This window comes from Diadema setosum, chromosome 13 (assembly GCF_964275005.1).
Source record: "Diadema setosum chromosome 13, eeDiaSeto1, whole genome shotgun sequence".
In the NCBI taxonomy this organism is placed as follows: Eukaryota; Metazoa; Echinodermata; class Echinoidea; order Diadematoida; family Diadematidae; genus Diadema; species Diadema setosum.
Window position 1 is genome coordinate 16,904,406 of NC_092697.1, and position 19,356 is coordinate 16,923,761.

At 37.6% G+C, this 19,356-nt stretch overlaps 1 protein-coding gene across 1 annotated transcript; it reads right to left on the reverse strand.

Annotated features, from left to right (window-relative positions):
- Nucleotides 1–4,076: 4,076 nt before the first annotated feature.
- On the reverse strand, nt 4,077–17,851 carry LOC140236454 (uncharacterized). The gene is made up of 7 exons (XM_072316378.1): nt 17,755–17,851; nt 12,075–12,198; nt 10,027–10,241; nt 8,510–8,614; nt 7,511–7,693; nt 5,649–5,754; nt 4,077–4,701 (listed from the first exon to the last, which is right to left on the reverse strand). The coding sequence occupies exons 1-7, from the start codon at nt 17,849–17,851 to the stop codon at nt 4,077–4,079; spliced, it is 1,455 nt and encodes a 484-aa protein (XP_072172479.1).
- Nucleotides 17,852–19,356: the final 1,505 nt, after the last annotated feature.

Sequence of the window (19,356 nt, forward strand, 5' to 3'; positions counted from 1 at the left end):
ATAACCAATATTGGCTCTCTCTCACTCGGCAGGAGAATGAATAAATCAAATCAAATCAAATCAAATCCTGTAAGTTGGGAACTGAAAACATGTCATCGGAAGTTTTGTTTCATGGTATCAATGACGATCGACTGTTAAATACACATAAATGACAAAAATGACAAATAAAATGTAGTTGATATCTGTCGATGACTGAGGGAGGGTATCATTTACAGACGAGAGAACATAATCATTGCGCTGGGGGGGGGGGGGGGGGCTACATCACCCTACACCAAATAGACGTTTCCTGTTGGGAAGCGGTGTTATCCATGCGATTTCTAATACACTCCCACACTCCCATACTCCCAAAATCCATAATTAAAACAAATTCATATACAAATGTACCAAGACCAACTTTGTGACAGAGGAACTTGATTATGTGCAGGATCTTTACTCCTATTTTGTTCTTGTGCAAGAGCAAATTAAGATATCATTTGATATGCAGATATGAATAACTCTCTCTCTCTCCCTCTCTTATGCACATTCCACACACTCCCTCTCTCTATAGCTTATATGCTATTGTAATTCTGAGCGCTCAATACACTAGTTATCGAGGTCACCCCACGAGACCGACACCCACGGGTCATACAGTCCACGAGTACGACACTGAAATGAGGTCCATGAGTCATACTGCCCAATGGCATGAGTTCGACACAATGGGTAAAAACAGCCCACGAGTTCGACAGATACAACACGGCTCTTAATGTGTCGGTCTCTTGGGCCTTGTTTGCCAAGTGTCGAACTCATGGGCTGTATGACTCGTGGGATGTAGAACTCGTGGGCTGTACAATGTATAACTCATGGGCTGTATAACTCAGGGCTGTATGAATCGTGGGCTGTATGATTTGTGGGTGTCGGTCTCGTGACGTGCAGTAGATACAGTATACCTTTGCATGAGTCGAAATCAAGTTTGCGAGCTTTGTCAACCTTGCAATGTGTGCATTGTTTTTCTTGATTATTCTACGAAATTGCATTTAATAGTTTATTATATTCTTTATGATCCTTATATCATGTATTTCTTACAAGATGATAAAACAATAATTGTGTAATGCATATGCTTTGTATTTTGTTTCAATTTTTGTTGGATTGACATGAATGACATGTTGAATTTGATTGAATTGAAGTCCTTTGGGACATGAGAAATGTGACTTTCGCAAAGTATATATTTTTAATGATTATCATTTTCAGAACTCACACGACTTTGACATAAAAAAAGCAAACAAACTTCACACCGTGGAAATTATGATGTGCACATTTAATTTGTTTATTCCAGTCTTTATTCCACGTGATGAGGAATTGTATTCACATCCCCGTATATTGAATATACGGGGATGTGAATACAATTCCTCATCACGTGGAATGAAGACTGGAATAAACAAATTAAATGTGCACATCATAATTTCCACGGTGTGAAGTTTGTTTGCTTTTTTATGTCAAAGTCGTGTGAGTCGGGGAAAATAACTGGGTCAATTCATATTACGAAATAACTAAGAGTATCTTAATAAAAATTGTTGTAACCCAGTTGTTACATCACGACGGGTCAAGTAAAGGCTTTAAAAAGATAACAATATACAAACCCTGATACAGTTATCAATCTGATATGATTAAGACAATATTATAGGCGTAGCATATCTCTTGGCTCTGGCGCTATCATGCGAACAGCACGGGTAGTTCCCATGACAGAGAACTAACCTCTATTAACAGAATGATTAATTACCCGTGCACTGAGGAAAAAGAGAGCAATTCGAGCCAGGTCAACCTTTACGTAACATAACTGGCGGTGTCATATTCATATCAAGTAACATGTGATTGTGTCTTACGTAAACAAAATATACCAAATGAACAGGAAAATAAGTAGGGTGCAAGACTAAAGTTGTCTTCCAGTGAGGAATCTCTTTTGATAGACCTCGCTATACCTGCACACTGATCCTATTTCAACACAGTTGGGTCTAACGTGCCTCTGAAATATGGTATAGCAACTCGCATGTGTAAAGCATTTCAGATACTCTAAACGCACTGGTGATTGTATGAATCTAAGCACATAATTATAGACAATCATGATGGGGAAAAACAAAAATGTTGAGAGAGATGCCATGGTGTATTTACAGAAACTTTTAAAAAGTCATCAATCTTGTATGGAATCTTCAATTTTCCTTTTCAGTTTCTGCCGAATCCACATACTATTTTTATGCTTAGAAATACTTCCGTTTTATGAATAAACATTCAGTGTACACCAGTCCTGCACATACCCATATCATAGACATGCTCGCGCATCCACACCCACACACAAATTGAGATGTTGAGAGCTATATGGGCTTGTGTTTACAGGAAACAAGCAAAGCCATGGAGACTATCGTTACACTCTTATCTTTGTATTTCTTTTATTTCATCTGCATAAACTAAACAAGGATTTTAATGAATTATGCATATTCACAAAAAAGAGTTGCAACGAAGCTGTACAACCTGGACATTCAAGTATAACTGTCATTTTTCTATTTTGCCGTAGCAACATCTCAATTTCAGTGCGACAAAAAAAAAAAAAGATTTCGAGAATTATGATTGCATCAACAAATTCAATTGAAGGTTTCATGATACTGATGTCTTAATACGATCTAATTATGTAGGTCGGATGTTCATATCCACTACAATGAATGTGTGTAATGGTCATAACGGGTAATGCTGCAGACGTGATGTTCAGTTTTGTTTTCTCTTCAATGTTCTAAACGATTAAATCTACTCTATCCGAATCAAAGTGACATAGGAAACGGTGACTCAAGGAGACATTAGCAGAAGCATATCACAGCTGTGACTTTTTTTTTTTGGTATAGTCTCTTTTCTCCCCATATAATACAAGACATGACATCTTCCATAATACATCGACAATACAGAGAAGCGACCTATAAGAACAGTATATGAATAAATAACAAATCATCCTATAACAAGAAACAACGGAATAGACACGCCGGGATGTACTATATGTTTCTTTGTTTGTGCATTCAAGAGGTCATTTGCATGGTCTGCATTTGATTAAAGAATGACTTTCATTATCAATACAATCGATGAGTCTGGCGACATCTAAATCTTAAAACATCCCAAAATATACAATCGCCGTACAAATACAAAAAGAAAGGAAAGATTTTTATCGCAGTTCCAACGGGTCGTCAGCAGCACACCAGGGATCACCAGTATTTCAGTCATTTAAATACTGGACACCTCCCCCTGGCTGGCTGGTCAGTGCTGCTTTTGGATTCGCCATACAACACTCCCATCCACTTACATCTTCCCACAATTTCCAAACAATTCCTCAATACTCATAAGAGTTATGAGTACGGTATCCACTTCACAATCACTGATATGAAGTGGATAGTACTGGTTAATGTCGCTGGGTAGAAGGATATATTTAGCTGCACAATGACGTAAATGAGATGATGTGTATGCAGGAAATATTCTACAGAGTTCACTTTGGAACCTGTCCACTGTACGTAAAATAAGATGGTGTCGTATTTGTACAAGAGTAACAAGCTTTAGGATGACTTTGTAGACTTCTGTCGTGTGTAATTATTAATCACTGATCATCAATACGCAGGGAGATTAAACGTCACAAAGAAAAGAATGCTCAAAATTTCTTGAGTTTGTTGTTATCTTTCCTGTACTTTTTTTTTCTTCAAACTAACTACTTCTGACAACCTACTGAACGGAAACGAGAACATTATTTTTTTCTGCCAAATATTAGAAATTCATACATATCTTATGGATAACAACGAACCGTTCGTTTCTGGTACGACTGGCTCAAAATATCACTGTAAGAGAAATTACTGATCAAAATGTGTTGGGTAAAAGCTGTCATATAAAAATCCTAACTGTATGTCTTAATTTTTTTTTCTTCATACATCAGGATTTTGATAGCAGGATTTTGATGGCCACAAGGCCTTAAATCAAACAGTGTGAGTCTTTTCTACCTCCTATTGCGTTGATAAGCCATCCTTCCCATGATAAGCCGTCTAGTGGAATCAGGCGGTAAGTGATACCATAGGCCCTCATTCACGGTGATTTTCAATGCATCCACCAATGTTATCGTGTTCATCGTTATAATGGGAGCCACCTCGTACATTGCCCTGCATGTCTATGTAGCTTTCAGGTGAAGTGCTGTCCTCGCTAATACTCTCGCTCTGTGACCACAGTTTTCTCTTGTTCTGGAGGGTCAGTCTACCATTGGTCCGTGTGAGGATGGCTTGCAGACCACTGGGTGGGGCTGGCGTTGTCGGGAGCAGTGGCGGCGGGGGGAACTTAAAATGCGCCAGTTTGGGGGCGGTGCTCGGCTTCTTCGCACGAGCGGGAGCGACGGGCTGAAGTGCGGCTGCCGCGCGCGTTGATGACACGAACTCCTCCGTCTGATGCCGATCGCGATCCGTGCATGCCACGTTTGTCGGAGTGGTAGCGCTCGAGTGGTTGTTGGATGGGGAGGTGCATTGCGTGAGCTGAGATGGGGTCGGCGGGAGCGCCATGTGGGCCCTGGAGGATTTGGAGGCAAGGAGAGGCTCCGTACTGACGGTGGAGTTCGAGCGGCATGGAGACGGGATCGGTGAGTTACCACCAGTCATTGGAACGTAGAGCGACGGGCAAACGACCCGAGGATCCATGACCGGCTGTCGACGCTTCATTCTGGACATTTCAGAGTGACAAAACAAAATGTTCAGATTTGACATGCAGATTCATATTTTTTGTGAAATGAAAAAAAAAAACACAAACAAACCCAGCAGCAACAACATCATCATTATCATCATCATCATCATCATCATCATCAACAAAACGCTTAACAAATCTCACATTGACAGTTTTAACACAGTCCTAACACGAGTAAAACAAATCTCACAGCGACAGTTTAAACACAGTCCTAACACGAGTAAAACAAATATCTGATATATAAAAGATCCGTGAAATGCCTTAAAATTCCAGGCAAAAAAAAAAAAGAGAAGAAGCTATGTCCAAACTTTAAAACTCTTGCCCTCTATTCTCCAGAAAAGAAAATATCAGAATTCGAAAAAAAAAGCATTTTCATGAAAAGTGCACATTCCATCGAGTGACATATGTTGTGAGTCCATTCCCTCTGCTTTCTGAAAGAGGTAAGTAAAATGCTCTCTCATTCTGCTAGAAAAATGAAAACATGTTGAATATTTTCTATACATTTCCTTAATATTTTTGTCCATAATGACGTCACTTAGTGTAGTAGTCTCCTTATCCGGCGAGATGACGGCAAAGAAACTTCAAAAATTCATAACATTTTGATTGTCCGATTTTCTTCAACGTGTCACAGATATGTTCTACTAATATTGCTGCCTTACTTAATCCGCATTTATAATTAGGCTTTGGTCTCCTTTAATGACTAATGAATTATCACGCAAAGGCGGCATTTCAATCTTGTTCGTTATCGTTGGGGGTATAAAAAGCATAGGATTGACAACCACGATGGAATTTTCATGCGACAACGTACAGTTACAGTATTATTATACGGGGGGGGGGGGGGGGGGCAAAAGTTGTAACTAACGGAAATCAGACAGATTATGATTGTGATTAGGAAACGAGCCAATCGAGTTGTATTGAGAACTGACCGAAAGAATATGATCATGAAGATAAAGACAGCGATGCCGATAACAACAAGAGCCGATCCGATACCGATCACGGTATAAGAATGCACGGCGGTTGAGGTGTAAGCACCTGTCCGAGGAAAAGACAAGAATATAAGATACGAATGCGGCTATCATGGTATTTGCAAGAAAAAAAAAATACATACGGCGGTCAACACTTCGATTAACCAAATCATAAACATTGGCTATTGTGGTAAACGCCTCATTGAGATATTAACTAATGTGGGAATGAAACGCGAAATGTGCTTGAAACGCCCTATGTGCTCAAGACATCATGTATAGGTGACATTATTATATAGAATGATGTTCGCTATTCCTATGGTTTGTTAATCCGAAAATGCAATAAAATTCGTTATTCCAAGAGTCATCATTCCCCCACATATAAATCTTGCATGTCTGCATGTTTGTTAATCAGAGCATTTATGATATTATTCTGAAGGTTCATACTATTCTGAAGGTTCAAATATTCTAAAGGTTCGTTAGGCTGAAAATCAGGTAAGATTCGTTATCCCGGCCGTTCGTCAATCCGAAATCAAAATAAAGTTCGTTATTGGAATGTTCGTTTATCCAAAATGAAAAAGTTGCTAAATGAGTTTGGCATTCCAAAGATTCATTAATTCGCAAAAGAGAGTGAGAGAGAGATGCGTATAATTATGCACAACGAACCTACGGAATTACGAACCTTATTTCGTTTTCGGATTAACGAACCTTCGGCCAACGAACCCTATTTCATTTTCGGAATAACAATCCAGCGGAATAGTGAACCTTCGGAATAACGAACTGTGACCGAAATAAACACGAGGTCACTTAATTGAGGATATCTATAACTCAAGCCAAAATGATTGAACATTCATTGTCATAGTATACACAAGTTAGGTCTAAGCGTTGTAGATTAGGAAACAACTTGCGTGTTGAAAGAGAGGGAAGTGGAGGTTCATAGGAAAAGAAGAAGAAAAGGGGGTGGAGAGAGAAGAAAAAGAAAAGAAAAAGAAATTCCCCTCGTTTCAGTCATCACGTTTATGTTCTTATTAATTTTGACCTAGAAATACAAGTAAACATTTTAGTTTTTGATCATCATTTTGTCATAAATTCGCAGAGAGAAAAAAAAAAAAACCCACCAAAACCTGGAGAGTTTTCAACAGTCGGTAAACAATGTACAAAGTAGCATATTATTTTAAATCGTCTACTGGTTGGTGACTGGTCATAATGCAATCATGCAGCGAGGATCGAAATCGTTATATTACGACCTATGACGTCACGTAAGGTAATATAATTCCAGAATGAGGGAGCTTTAGATTTTTGCAACGCGAAAGTCGCATGCGCAAAATTGCTTATTAAAATCGATCTATCTATATCTCGCGTCGTCTGAGTTTTCACTAAGCCTGCTAGGCTATTTTTGCGTCCGCTCAATTCACGATGCAGAGGGCGCCATTTTAATTTTTTGTAGGTTGCGTTCTCGCGTGATCAAAAGCGACTTTGCAACACGACGAAGGGAAAGAGGAGAAAGGCCAATGCAATCGTTGTCTTAACCGTCCGCCAGTGTCCGCGTCGCAAATCTAAAGCTCACTATAGTCCGGCTGACGACGCGGCGAGAACGAAACGATGTGTATTCATGCACATTTTATAACATAGCAAATATTGCCTTGCCTGTCAATGTAATAATTATAACACTTGACAATCCCTTGGGAGTTTTCTATTTTCCCTGGATGCAAAATAAAAGATATCGTAATATCTTTGGTAAATATCACTTCCGAGATGATGTCAAGTTCTATAACACCTCTAAAAAGGCAGTATTATGTATAATGTGGTAGGAATGATAGATTTACTTGACAATGCATCGCAGGGAAGTTGATGCAAGTTCCACCTGCCGTGTTCGTTACACGTCCATGAAGTGGAACTCGGGCCATCGTTGCACGAAACGATGATGACGTCATTGTAGGCGTACCGGCTCTTCGGCGACACGAAGTGAGCCCCCTGTGGGGGAGTTGCGGGTAAGGTGCAATCTACGACTGTGCGAATAGAAAAGTGTATTTTATTTTTAACAGTTATCATGTAGTCAGTTTGTTAGAATGAAGCTTTTTGTGTTTTTGTTCGACTGCGATAATGGGCGTATGACATTTTCAATATGCCAGAATCGTACAGATTTGCCTTTTCTGCGACCTTCGACAAAATAATATATTTTTCCAAATTTCGGAAATGCGTTAACCTTGTTTACATTATATTTTTCCGGCAGTTGAAGGTTTTTGCTGAAATAAAAGATGTACTTAATCTCCTCTATTGTTTGCCATGGAGAGGCCTATACGATGAGGAAGGATTTGGTGAATGTGGTTTAGCCATGCATCATTTCCATAATTTGACGTGGGCAGAATAAAAAAATAAAACAAAATGGCATAATATCTCAAACTTTGTAAACGTGAGAAATAAGTTTTTAGAAATTTACAGATGCTGCGCAGCAAAAGAGCTTCTTGAGCTTCCACTGTGAAAAGACTTTATAAGAACTTAAACGACCAACTAATTAATGTCCTCGAAGTCAGGTAGAAAGTTGGTCAATCAAACCTAAAATGCTGTCCCACAAAATGGTGCGTCACTCACAATACATTACATCACGCCCGCTCTTTTGATGAGTTAACGAACTTTGAATTGCACTGTTTTTAATATCTTCATTGTCATGATTTTTACCAATACAGCTGGTTCATTTCTAGCAACGTAATTGGTGATGGTTATCCACAATTAATATGCGTGTCATGCAGGGCAAAGTCTTCCTGCAAGACCAAAAACAGTTGGTCTAATTTTAAATATTACGTCTGTACTGTCTAGGTACGTACCTTCGTTGCAAAGAGCTCCTTTGTAACCCGGATGACAGATGCAATGAAACGTCTCGGCAGAGTCTACACAAATCCCATGGTGACAAGGGTTTGGCGCGCATAGAACTATGGGTAAAATCAAGAATCAGTTATCAAATACATACAGTGAAGAGAAAAAAAAAATGACGGCAACGAACAGACGGTTAAAGGTCCTGTTTACCTTTGGGAGCAGTGATTTAAAAATGTTTAAGATATCACTTTTGATGCATATGTGTGGGTCAGTTGTATCACAAAACACCTTACCATATAAAATTTTTGCAATAAAGCCTAAAATATAAGGAGATATCACTATTTCTCTCAATAAATCGTAACTGTAGACGGTTTAGTCTGAAAATATTTTTATTATAACTATTGTTCACATTTTGTATGTTTAACAATATTTAACATCGATTATACTGGTTCAAATTGTTACATTGGTTGTTTCTATCCCTAACTCACATTTTAGAATGATTTTGAAGCAGTAATGAGCGGTTTTTGTTTCATCTGCAAATGGTAAATTATGCCTTTAAACCAGTGTTAAATCAAAACATTGTATTGTCTATACACATGCACACCCATCGCCACATCACCGTATTAACGTTCCCATTCTTTCTCGCTATTATTCATTAATGACTAAAATTGGACCGCACTTCCCTATAAAACTCTGTATCCCTAACTACGCGATTGTTGCTTTACGTACAAGGGCAAAAGTAAACCTAGATAATTCTGTGCGACTACGGGAAAGTCAAGAAAATTTCGGGTAATGACTTCCTTATTTGGACGAGATTGATTAAGGCAATCGACATGATTCTAACCAAAACGTTGTAATTTCAAACCCGGCGCAATCAATCTCTTAGAAGATTTTGTTGTCACTTTTTACTGCTTTCTAAAAGTGAAGCAGAATAATGTCAAGACTAGAAGACACTACGGGACAGCAATGATAGTTATGATGCAAGGAGCATAATTATTGAAAATGGTAATGATAACACGTAAATTGATACGTCATATAGAAATTACAATCTATTGTTTTAATGACAGCAGTTTACGAATTTCGGTAGGTTTTACACGCAGACTAATTGGGAGATTTTTATAATAAACGATACTGGCAAAGTCTTGTTCGTAAGATGTTGTTAAAACTGTTGTCAAGTGCGTTGTTTGTAATTCATGGAAGATTTGAGACAAAGAAGAAAAACGACCATGCATTCCTCTCCATTTGCCTTTGGATACTTGAATGACTTCTTTGTTTTGACAGACTTTTTCTTTTGTTTGCACTACCTGACTACAGCTTTGAATCAATTCATGATACGTATGTCTAGCACACTCTTGTGCACGTTTCTTCTTTTTCATTTCTCGCACCTCTTTACACTTTTCCCTTGATGTGCATTGCTCTATGACAATGATGAAATACGCTATGTAGATCTAAATGTTATGACATCACCGTTCGATCACGTTTAACTGTGATATCATAAGCAGACGATGATTGATTACGTAAGACTCACGTGGTCTGGAGCAAGCCACGCCGGCGTCTTCGAAGTGTGTGCAGTCGTGCACTCCGATACCCGAGTGAGAGCAGTTCAGGATATTGAGCTCGAAGCCGGTGCAGTCGAGGTTGTCCAGCATGATTGGCCCGGGCCCCGTCCCGAAGTGTGCCGTGCTGGAAATCTGTAGTGGGCTGCCGAAACCCAACTGCTTGCAAATAACCCAAGCGTCTAGTCTGTGGTTAAGAACATAGTTGGTAAGAGTTATGGTTTGTAAGGGAGATGAAAACGGTTTTGGTGAGGATAATGTCACTATTGGGATCATTATGGATATACTGGGATAGGTTCTAGATTCGTACGCCATCAGGCATCGCGTAGAAGCCCGATGCGCTGCTGTCTTTTCGAAAAAACAACAACAAAACAAAACAAAACAAACAAAACAAAACCTCTCTTGTGGTGGAAGAAGGACTATTCATCTTGATTTTTAGATGAACTACGCATTGCAAATGCACGTTGACTTGTATTGATTCATAATTCAATTCGATACTTTAACCCAGAATTTGAAGTATTTTACCCCGATTTCGGCCTAAGTAAAATACTTGGTTAATACCGGTTTTAAATTGAATCTTGTGGTAAGTATTTTTGCCTCAAAGTCAGGATGCTAAAGTAAAATACGAGTTAAGGCATTTTACTTAGCCAAGAAAACTACTAAGTAATTAACTTACTTGATTCGTGAATTCTACTGATCACCGCCCCAGATCATTACTATGTGGCGAAAAGAATATCAAAATAATATATGTGCCGTATGTTATTCAATTGCGATTTTTTTTTCTTTTTCATCTGCAGACTACTTGGATAGGTCCAAAAATACCCTTCTGAGTTACGATCATGTCAATGACACCAATTGTCAATCAATGCAAATACTTAAATGCTAACAAAAGACAGTGAAATATACCTTTCTATATCAAGACTGGTTATAAATTCCATTGTTCCCATGCAATGTCTTTCATAAATCATATTAGCACTTCATGATTGACAGATGATGTCATGGAGGGAATCTCTGTTTCGAAGTTTTTTTTGTTTGTTTTGTTTTGTTTTAACGGGGAGGGGAGGGCGTATCAAAGTAGCCGAAAATTGATTATTCAATTCAATTCAATTCAATTCAATTCAATTCAATTCAATTCAATTCAATTCAATACTTAATTTATTTCCATTAAAAAAAAATCGCATGATTCAAAGTGGTACAGTTGTATATGTGTCAATTTGACTTCCATCCAGCCGAGGACAGATCATTGAACACATCACTATAAAATATATGCACAAATGGTATTATAGAAAAAAAGGAACAATGCACACTTTGCCATGGTAACAGAAAGGAAGAAATCATAACGATAGAAAAGAGTGTTCCACTAGAAAACTAAGCTCGTAGGACGTGGAACACTGAAAAGAAAACAGCAACACCAATATACCTATAAGATGCATCTTTGTTAAATTCATCTATATACCATCTGTGCATTTGGTCATTGTTCATGATGCTGATAATACAAACATACTATCGACAATACTTGTTTTAAAATGAAAACAAAATGTATCGTAACATAGCAATATTATGGTACAGGCACTTTTGATTTGGTAGTGTATACCAGGAAATGTGACTAAATAAATTATAAAATATATTCCCGGAATTAGATATTCGTTTGGCTACAAAGGTGATGACGAGGATATATCACGAACCAACGCATGTCGACAAGCATTTGCATTGCATAGTTCCATATAACCTACTACACCAGATAAGACTGGAACAGAACACAGCTCGTTGTCATTTCAAACTACTGAAATAATTGTAGGGGTCTCCATATCTCAGAAAAAACAAGTTTAAGAAAGAAAAAAAAAAGGTTAAAAAGGAAAAAATATTTCCTTTTTAAAACAACAGTTGATATATTACTTATACTCTTTTGAAACAAACGGAGGACAAGCTTTTTCTCGAAAGGGTCGTTGGTCAGAGTTACCTCACCGCGACACACCCATTGAGAGCTAGCGGCTCATTATACCCACTCTGACACCCTCACCTGTCCCACCGGTCGTCGCATATTGTCCCCCACGTCCCGTTCCAGTAGACCTCCACTCTACCTTCGTATTTGTTGAATCCTCCGACGAGACGAACGTTCAATTCGGGCTCTTTGGTAGGAGCTCCTTTGTATACGAAAAAAATGAATGAATATAAGCAACAACACGCCACAATACAACTAATATACTACACGTATGTTTATTTGTGCGAGAAGTTCATGCGTGTGACTCTTTATTATCCTCAATCTTGTTGAAAGTCTGAATCACTTCCATTTCGAAACTTTCCTCTTCACAACCTTTGTCGCATTTTGCCGAGATTTGGATTGCAAATCAGAATTCAGCAAGAATGCAAGCTTTGAACGTCACAGATTTATCAGTGGACCTTTTTCCTTCTCCTCTTCAAACGAAAAAATAACGCGTAAACAAAAACTCAAGAAAGAACAAAAAAAGGAACAAAATTTCAAACACGAGTCTACTCGGGCAAAGTTTCAGATTGCTCCTGCTGAGCACGGAAGAGAATAAGTCTAGAGAAAAACTGTTCCTAGTGGGTTCACAAAATATTAATATCTGTCGACATCTCTATAGCATTTATATGCCTCACAGTTCTATTAACAGATTTACCAGGAATGATCTAATTTGTAAAATGTTTATTTTTTTTTCACGTTTACCTGTAAATACTGTGTCATTCCTGGCGAGGCTACATAAGTTGATCGGTTAATAATGCATCAAATATTATGCATACCTTTATTTAAAAAAAATCGTCTTCCTGACTACTAAAAAGCCTGCCTTCTCCTTAGGAAACTATCAGACAACTACTTATACACATAGCAAACTGGGTTCAAAATATTGAAATACATCTTCGACGAGAAGGGGTTGTCTTTCCGTTTTGTCTTTTCGCAAAATTAATAAAATTGATCATACTTCTGCATCAATGCCCTAGTTTTTGCGTAACTTCCCAATTGTGACATTGTGGTTTCTCCTTTTTTTTAATTATCATTCTCTTGATTTCAAAGATGTTGACATCAATTTTAGGTCAAGTGTAAAATCATTTTCCGCGAGTCCTTTTCGCGGTCTTTCGTGATAATTTCAGGGTTTTCCGGTTATTGCATTGAGCGAGTAGGAAGTAGAATGACAAGGGCGAAGAGCAGATATGAAATATGTTATAAAATACTTTTGTATGTTTGTGAGCAATCACGAATATGAAGTTAGGAATAGCAGTATTAATAGCAGTGTTACTCAAGCCTATTTCCCCCTCCGATACCTTCCAAGTAAAGGCTTTTATGTCAATAAAGACCTCGGGATTTTGTGTGTGTGTGTGTGTGTGTGTGTGTGTGTGTGTGACAGAGCAAGTTGAGTGCACTGGAGGCAATATGTCTACTTAGAACGCTCTATGGAAGTATAGAAGCCAGTATAGGAAATATCAAATGCAGAACATTATTAAGCGTGCATGTAGTGCCGAAATGATTACGCTCTTCGGAAGGATGTAATATGACATGCACTTCACAAAATAATGATGAACAAGATATACGCGGCCAAACAGACAAGAAGAGCGACAAACATGGGGTAGATCACAAAAGAGTAGCTTGCTTCTACTGAGTCTGTAAACAAACAACCGAAAAGTATTGCTCTCTAACAATATATACATATACAGCCTGTATATATATATATATATATATATATATATATATATATAACTTGCGACGCGGGAAGGAGGTGCAAGCGGATGTTACATGACAGCTCACTTTCAGTGCCTTTATTGGCAATCTTTAAACCGTTCTAAAGACCTTCGTCAGGACTTTTGAAATTCAACACAACGAAAAGCAACTAACTGAATCGAAACTTGAACAAGATCATAGTAAAACAAATATATCATATAGATTCTTTCATTCAATAATTATCATTGATCTGTGATGTAAATATTTATCACTAAACAACTTATCTCCTCATGATTTCAGGCTGTATAAGAGTGAAATCGTTCAACTTTTATCCAATCCTGCCACGAGCTTTCAATTGTGATTCAATATAAGTACGTACATCCTACTACTTTTAAAGAATGCAAAGTAAACGTTCAAATCACATTTTACATGGTACAATCCCATGATATCAAATTCAAAGCGAAATGCTGAGTAACAACATGAAATATTTAAAATGCGATGATGGGCTTGTAATATCGATTTTACATTACTTTGTATCATAGATTTCAAGTAGATTCTCTACGTAACCATGGGCTCATTACTATTTTGGGGCGATGCTCTGCCATTGTCCGCTACTTGTATAACGCAAGCAAATAATTATAAAAAAAAATCAGAAATAGAAACAAAAATAAAAATATATATACATTAGTGGGCCGAACATGTATCATCAGGTGCATATGCCGTGCGACTTTGTTTTGCAGGAAGACACAATCACCACAGGACCAATATCGCGGGCAAGCTTGTCGGTCTCATACAAAACATGGCTTTTTATTTCGTCCGCTGAGTCACCACTTGGTTTCGACTTCCGGTATCACGATCAAAAGGTCATCTTTCGATGGTGTCCCGGCTGTCGTTTAACCATGTTGCTTTTTAATCATCTCCACCCCATGCAGTGTCACTTGGCAGGTATTCCTGTGCAAATGTCATGTCGTTTATTCAACTGATGATATTACGTGGTTAGAATTAACGTTACATCGTAATTTTACGGGTTGTTGACAGTCACTGCCACATGCTTGTCAATTCTCAATACAGTTTCTCTTCAATATTTCCACTTATTCAAGCTTGTCTTAGTTTCTCATCTAGGACCTACTGTTTTATACTAGTTGGTGCAATAACGAACATTGAATTAATCACATGCATTTTTTAGTTTTCTGTAAATATAATATAAACACACATAAAAAAATTTGATATTATTAAAGAAAAGTCACGCGCCTCTCGTCTTATGTATATTACTAAACGCAAGGGTGCCATGGAATATAATTATAAAATGTTATTTTATTGTTCATTCCTTTACATTAATTGTTGCAATGTTTAAAATGGTATATTAGATATACCTGTACTTCTCTCACTTTTTGAATCGTATCAAAAGTTTGTTAAAATATAATACCTGTTTGTTTGTTTGTTTGTTTTTCTGACGTTAAAGTTATGGAGCTCAATGTATCGCTAAGTTTTTCCAAGCAGGCATAATTATGAACAGTATAAGCTGATGACGATGACGATGATGAATATAACAAAAGTGATAACACAACACAAAATCATAGTTACAACAAAAGTGACAATGACGCCATTATCGAGAATATTGTTGATTACGTTATTCTAGCTGTTACTTTACTATCATTTCCAAAATGCTTCTTTCTCTCCCTGCTCCATATTCGTTTGTTATTCCATAAATCACAGCAGCCGTATTTCTACTTCCAGGACGTTGTCGAGTGAACTATACGCTTCAAAATATGTGTGGGTACCTACCGCCTTCGACGACGCCCAGAAGTAAGTTGAGTTCGACCAGAACCACGACCAGTAATATTGCAATCATATCCATAATTCAGTCGATCTCAATGGGAGGGGCCCATGCGGTCGTATACACTGAGTAAGGAAAAGTTATAATGAGAATCATGCTGAACAGATCAGATGTGAAGAGTTTGATTTTAAATTAGGAAACATTCTAAATTAAGTCCATTATCAGATAGAGTAACATAAGACCTATTCCGTGATACATTGTACCTCACCTGTTTAAGGACAAGGGAAATTCTTAAGATTATGATTAAAAAATGTCATATATTTTCTTTGTATTTTAGCAGCTTAAATCGCAAATATCTCACTTAACAAAAATGTGATTAACTGGTGTTTCAATAAAACTCTTCATAATAATTGCTTGAATTTCGTAAAAATGGTCGACTTTCTAGGCCTTACTCTTTCTACGTATACATCTGTATTCATTTATGCTATATACGGCATTCAATTGTCAGAAAATAATTTCTTGCATATCCACACGTAACCAACTTCATGCTCATCAACATGAATGTTTCCAATTATAAAACATCTGAAGTTCTTTAGCTATTAACCATCGGACATGTATACCTGCGCTACAAACAATTACATTAAATTGTTACGGAGGTTAAAATACACCAGTAAACGAACATCTCACGTGCCGTCACTTTTAACAAACATGATCATGAAAATAACGAGAGCAAAAATTCAAACTACAAACCACTCCGGAAACATGAATTCCATAATCAATCCATCACCTGTCTTGAAATCTTCTTATATTATGGATATATTCCCGTATATTCCAAAGAGATTCGTTATGATCCTGCTTATAGACAGAACTTCCGAGTACGCTCCACCAGAAACATGAGTAAACGGGTCAGCTATCGTCGATACGCATGACAAGAATCAGTACCTCTAGTTGCAGTGGTATCTTTTGGAGGCAACTGTCAGCCATCCATTCGTAGGGGTTTATCGATAACCTGTCGGTATCAACACTGAAACGACTCTCGATGGCTGTCGCGGTTCCGCTACAGGCCTACCATTTGAACGCCTGCACTGCGCTCAGCGATTAGCTGCCACAGACACCCTGAGTACCACGTGACTGTGCACTAATGCCGTAGAATGGAGTTTCAATTTTATTTTTGTACTGCTGGTGTTTACATCAGGGAGCGAAATTGATTTTTTTTTTTTTTTTTTGGGGGGGGGGGGGGGGGTCGGGTGATGAACGTTATTGCGAAGATTCCTTTATCCGAAAATAAAACAAGCATAGTTGTTCCGAATGTTTGTTAATCTGAATATAGAAATTATATGATTCGTTATCCCGGAGGTTTGTTAGAGGCATAGTTTACCATTTGCAGATGAAACAAAAACCCAGGATTAGTGTTTCAAAATAGTCTTAAAATGTGAGTTAGAGATTGAAATAACCAATGTAAAAATTCGAACCAGCATAATTGATGTTAAATTTTGTTAAATACAAAATGTGAAAAATAGTTATAATTATGTTTCCAGGTTAAACCGTATACAATTATGGTTTATTAAGAAAAATAGTTATATTTCCTTAAATTCTAAGCTTTATTGTGAGAATTTTATATGGTAGGATGTTTTGCGATACAACTGATCGACCTACACAATGTCATATGCATCAAATGTGATATCTTGAACATTTTTTAAATCGCTGCTCCCAAAGGTGAACAAGACCTTTAACGAACCTTCAAAATGAATATAACCTTATTTCATTTTCGGATATTTACGAACCTTCGGAATGGCCAACCAAAAATTGACATACATTCACTTCAGAACTTCTCGTCTCTTCAGTAGTAGATAAAACGAGGCAAACCCAGCATCGATCGATGTCCCTATTGTCATCATGTCTCTCCTATAATGCACGAATGATAGCTCAATATGAGGTGATAATGTTTGTGAAATCATCTTACCAGAAGAATGTAAGTCAAGTCAGAAATTTTATGGGGATCCATTTCCCTTGACGTGAGACACCACCGCGACTGCAATCTCCTACGCTTCTTTACCATGTACGTGTTTTTAACATAATGTGGTTCTCCTACAAGTATGCGCAATATTACATTACTGCATTTATCATATCATTTTAGGTAGTTAGTTGGTTTATTTACTGAGTTTATTGCAGTATCGAACATCAAGACACATATTATATCATTGTTCGCTGACGTGAGACAGATGTCATTCCGTTAAGCCTTTCGGAAACCTCTTGAATTGTCGTCCCCGGCCAGCGCGGGCCAGTCAGATCGGACCGAGGCCACGGGTTCCGCTGACATTTCCTGCCCGAAGAAGTCAGACACCATAGTGTAGTCAGGCATATCTCGCTGGAAGTTTGTAAACAAGCTACACAATAGTGTAGTGACAAACAGAATGATTAAAAAAAATGGAAGGATGGAAAGAGACAAAAGGTTAAAGGGAAAATCCGGGACAAATAAAAGTTTGTCTAAAAAGAAAGAGTGAAATCTCACAAGCACAACAGTATTAGTTTGGTTAGTGAAGTCAATATGAACAGAAAGTGAATTGCTTATATCATCCCCTCATAATGTGCCATACAGTATGTACAAAAAATCAAGAAAGATCCAGTTTTTAATCAAATGCAAAAGTGTCCCAATCTCAAATACTGCATTTGGTTGATCATTATTTAGAATTAACTTATTCAAAAACAATTATGTTGTTATACCTTTAAGACAAGAAAACTAGAATTTTCGCATTTTTGTTGTATACGATAAATAAAAAAAAAATGTGAGGTGATGACATCATCGCCTCACTTATTTACAAAGTCCTATCATGGACCCTACTCATGGTCCTATCATCTGTTCTAGGTATGTTGTGCAAAAACAAACAAACAAACAACAAAACAAAAAACAAACACGAATATTTGAAATTTCAAAACTTCCTTACTTTTTATCCGATTTTGATCAACTTTTCACTGTTGTGCTTCTCGTATTTTACTCTCTTTTCGGACAACTTTTATCTGGTCTGGAATTCCTCTTTTATAGCTTGGGCTCAGGAAACGATAGCCATGTGACTCACAAAATGTCGCAAGATACATGAAACAAAAGAATATACAAACAGAATAATGATGATGTTTTAGCAGCAGAGGCCGGAATAAAGTCTCATGTATACAGGGGTAATGCCCCTGCCATATGACGGCAATGGAATCAACACATTGCGCGATGAATACTTAGCAAGGAACTGCGAGAGACATGGAAAGAAAAAACGCGAGTCTGGTATAATGTAGTCTTCCCCCATATAAACCTCTCCAGTGTCTTATTTAACAGTGCGATTTATATACATGTTTTGTGCACGTATTTCATATCATGCATCGCGGCTCTGTTTTCAGCTTTATAAGCCCGGTGAATTTTGGGAAATATCCATCATGACACCTATAACTTTGTTTACGTCAATGCAGCACTCTTCATTTGTCATTGTTTGAGAAGTATTCGATGTTTTGTGAGTGCTGCTTGTGCAAATAATATATACATTTTGTGCATAGATTGGACAAAGTGTGTGCCGTATAGGTCTGTTCCTCCCATCAGGGCTTTGGGAATTGGGTTAAGATTCATATTGCTTTCTGATTGAAGGCTTTCGATAGAATGAATTACAAGGAATTACTCGTCACTTGTTATATACGCAAGTATTCTGTGCAAAACATTCCTAATAGTTCTTGGCCTAGAATGCCTGAATTCCTCTGTCTTGTTTATCACCCTAAAGAACTCTGACTTATTCATTAATGTTAGTTAAGTTGTAAATTTTTAGACTCTGATGTTGTAAATTGTCTCTCACGCGATCTTTCTCTGTAAACACT

Coding starts and splice junctions, on each gene's coding strand:
- LOC140236454 (XM_072316378.1), bottom strand. CDS start 17,851: ATGGTGTCTGACTTCTTCGGGCAGGAAATGTCAGCGGAACCCGTGGCC. Junction 8,615..10,026: donor CGTGGCTTGCTCCAGACCAC/GTGAGTCTTACG, acceptor TTTTACCCATAG/TTCTATGCGCGCCAAACCCT. Junction 4,702..5,648: donor TTCATGATCATATTCTTTCG/GTCAGTTCTCAA, acceptor TGAAATGTCCAG/AATGAAGCGTCGACAGCCGG.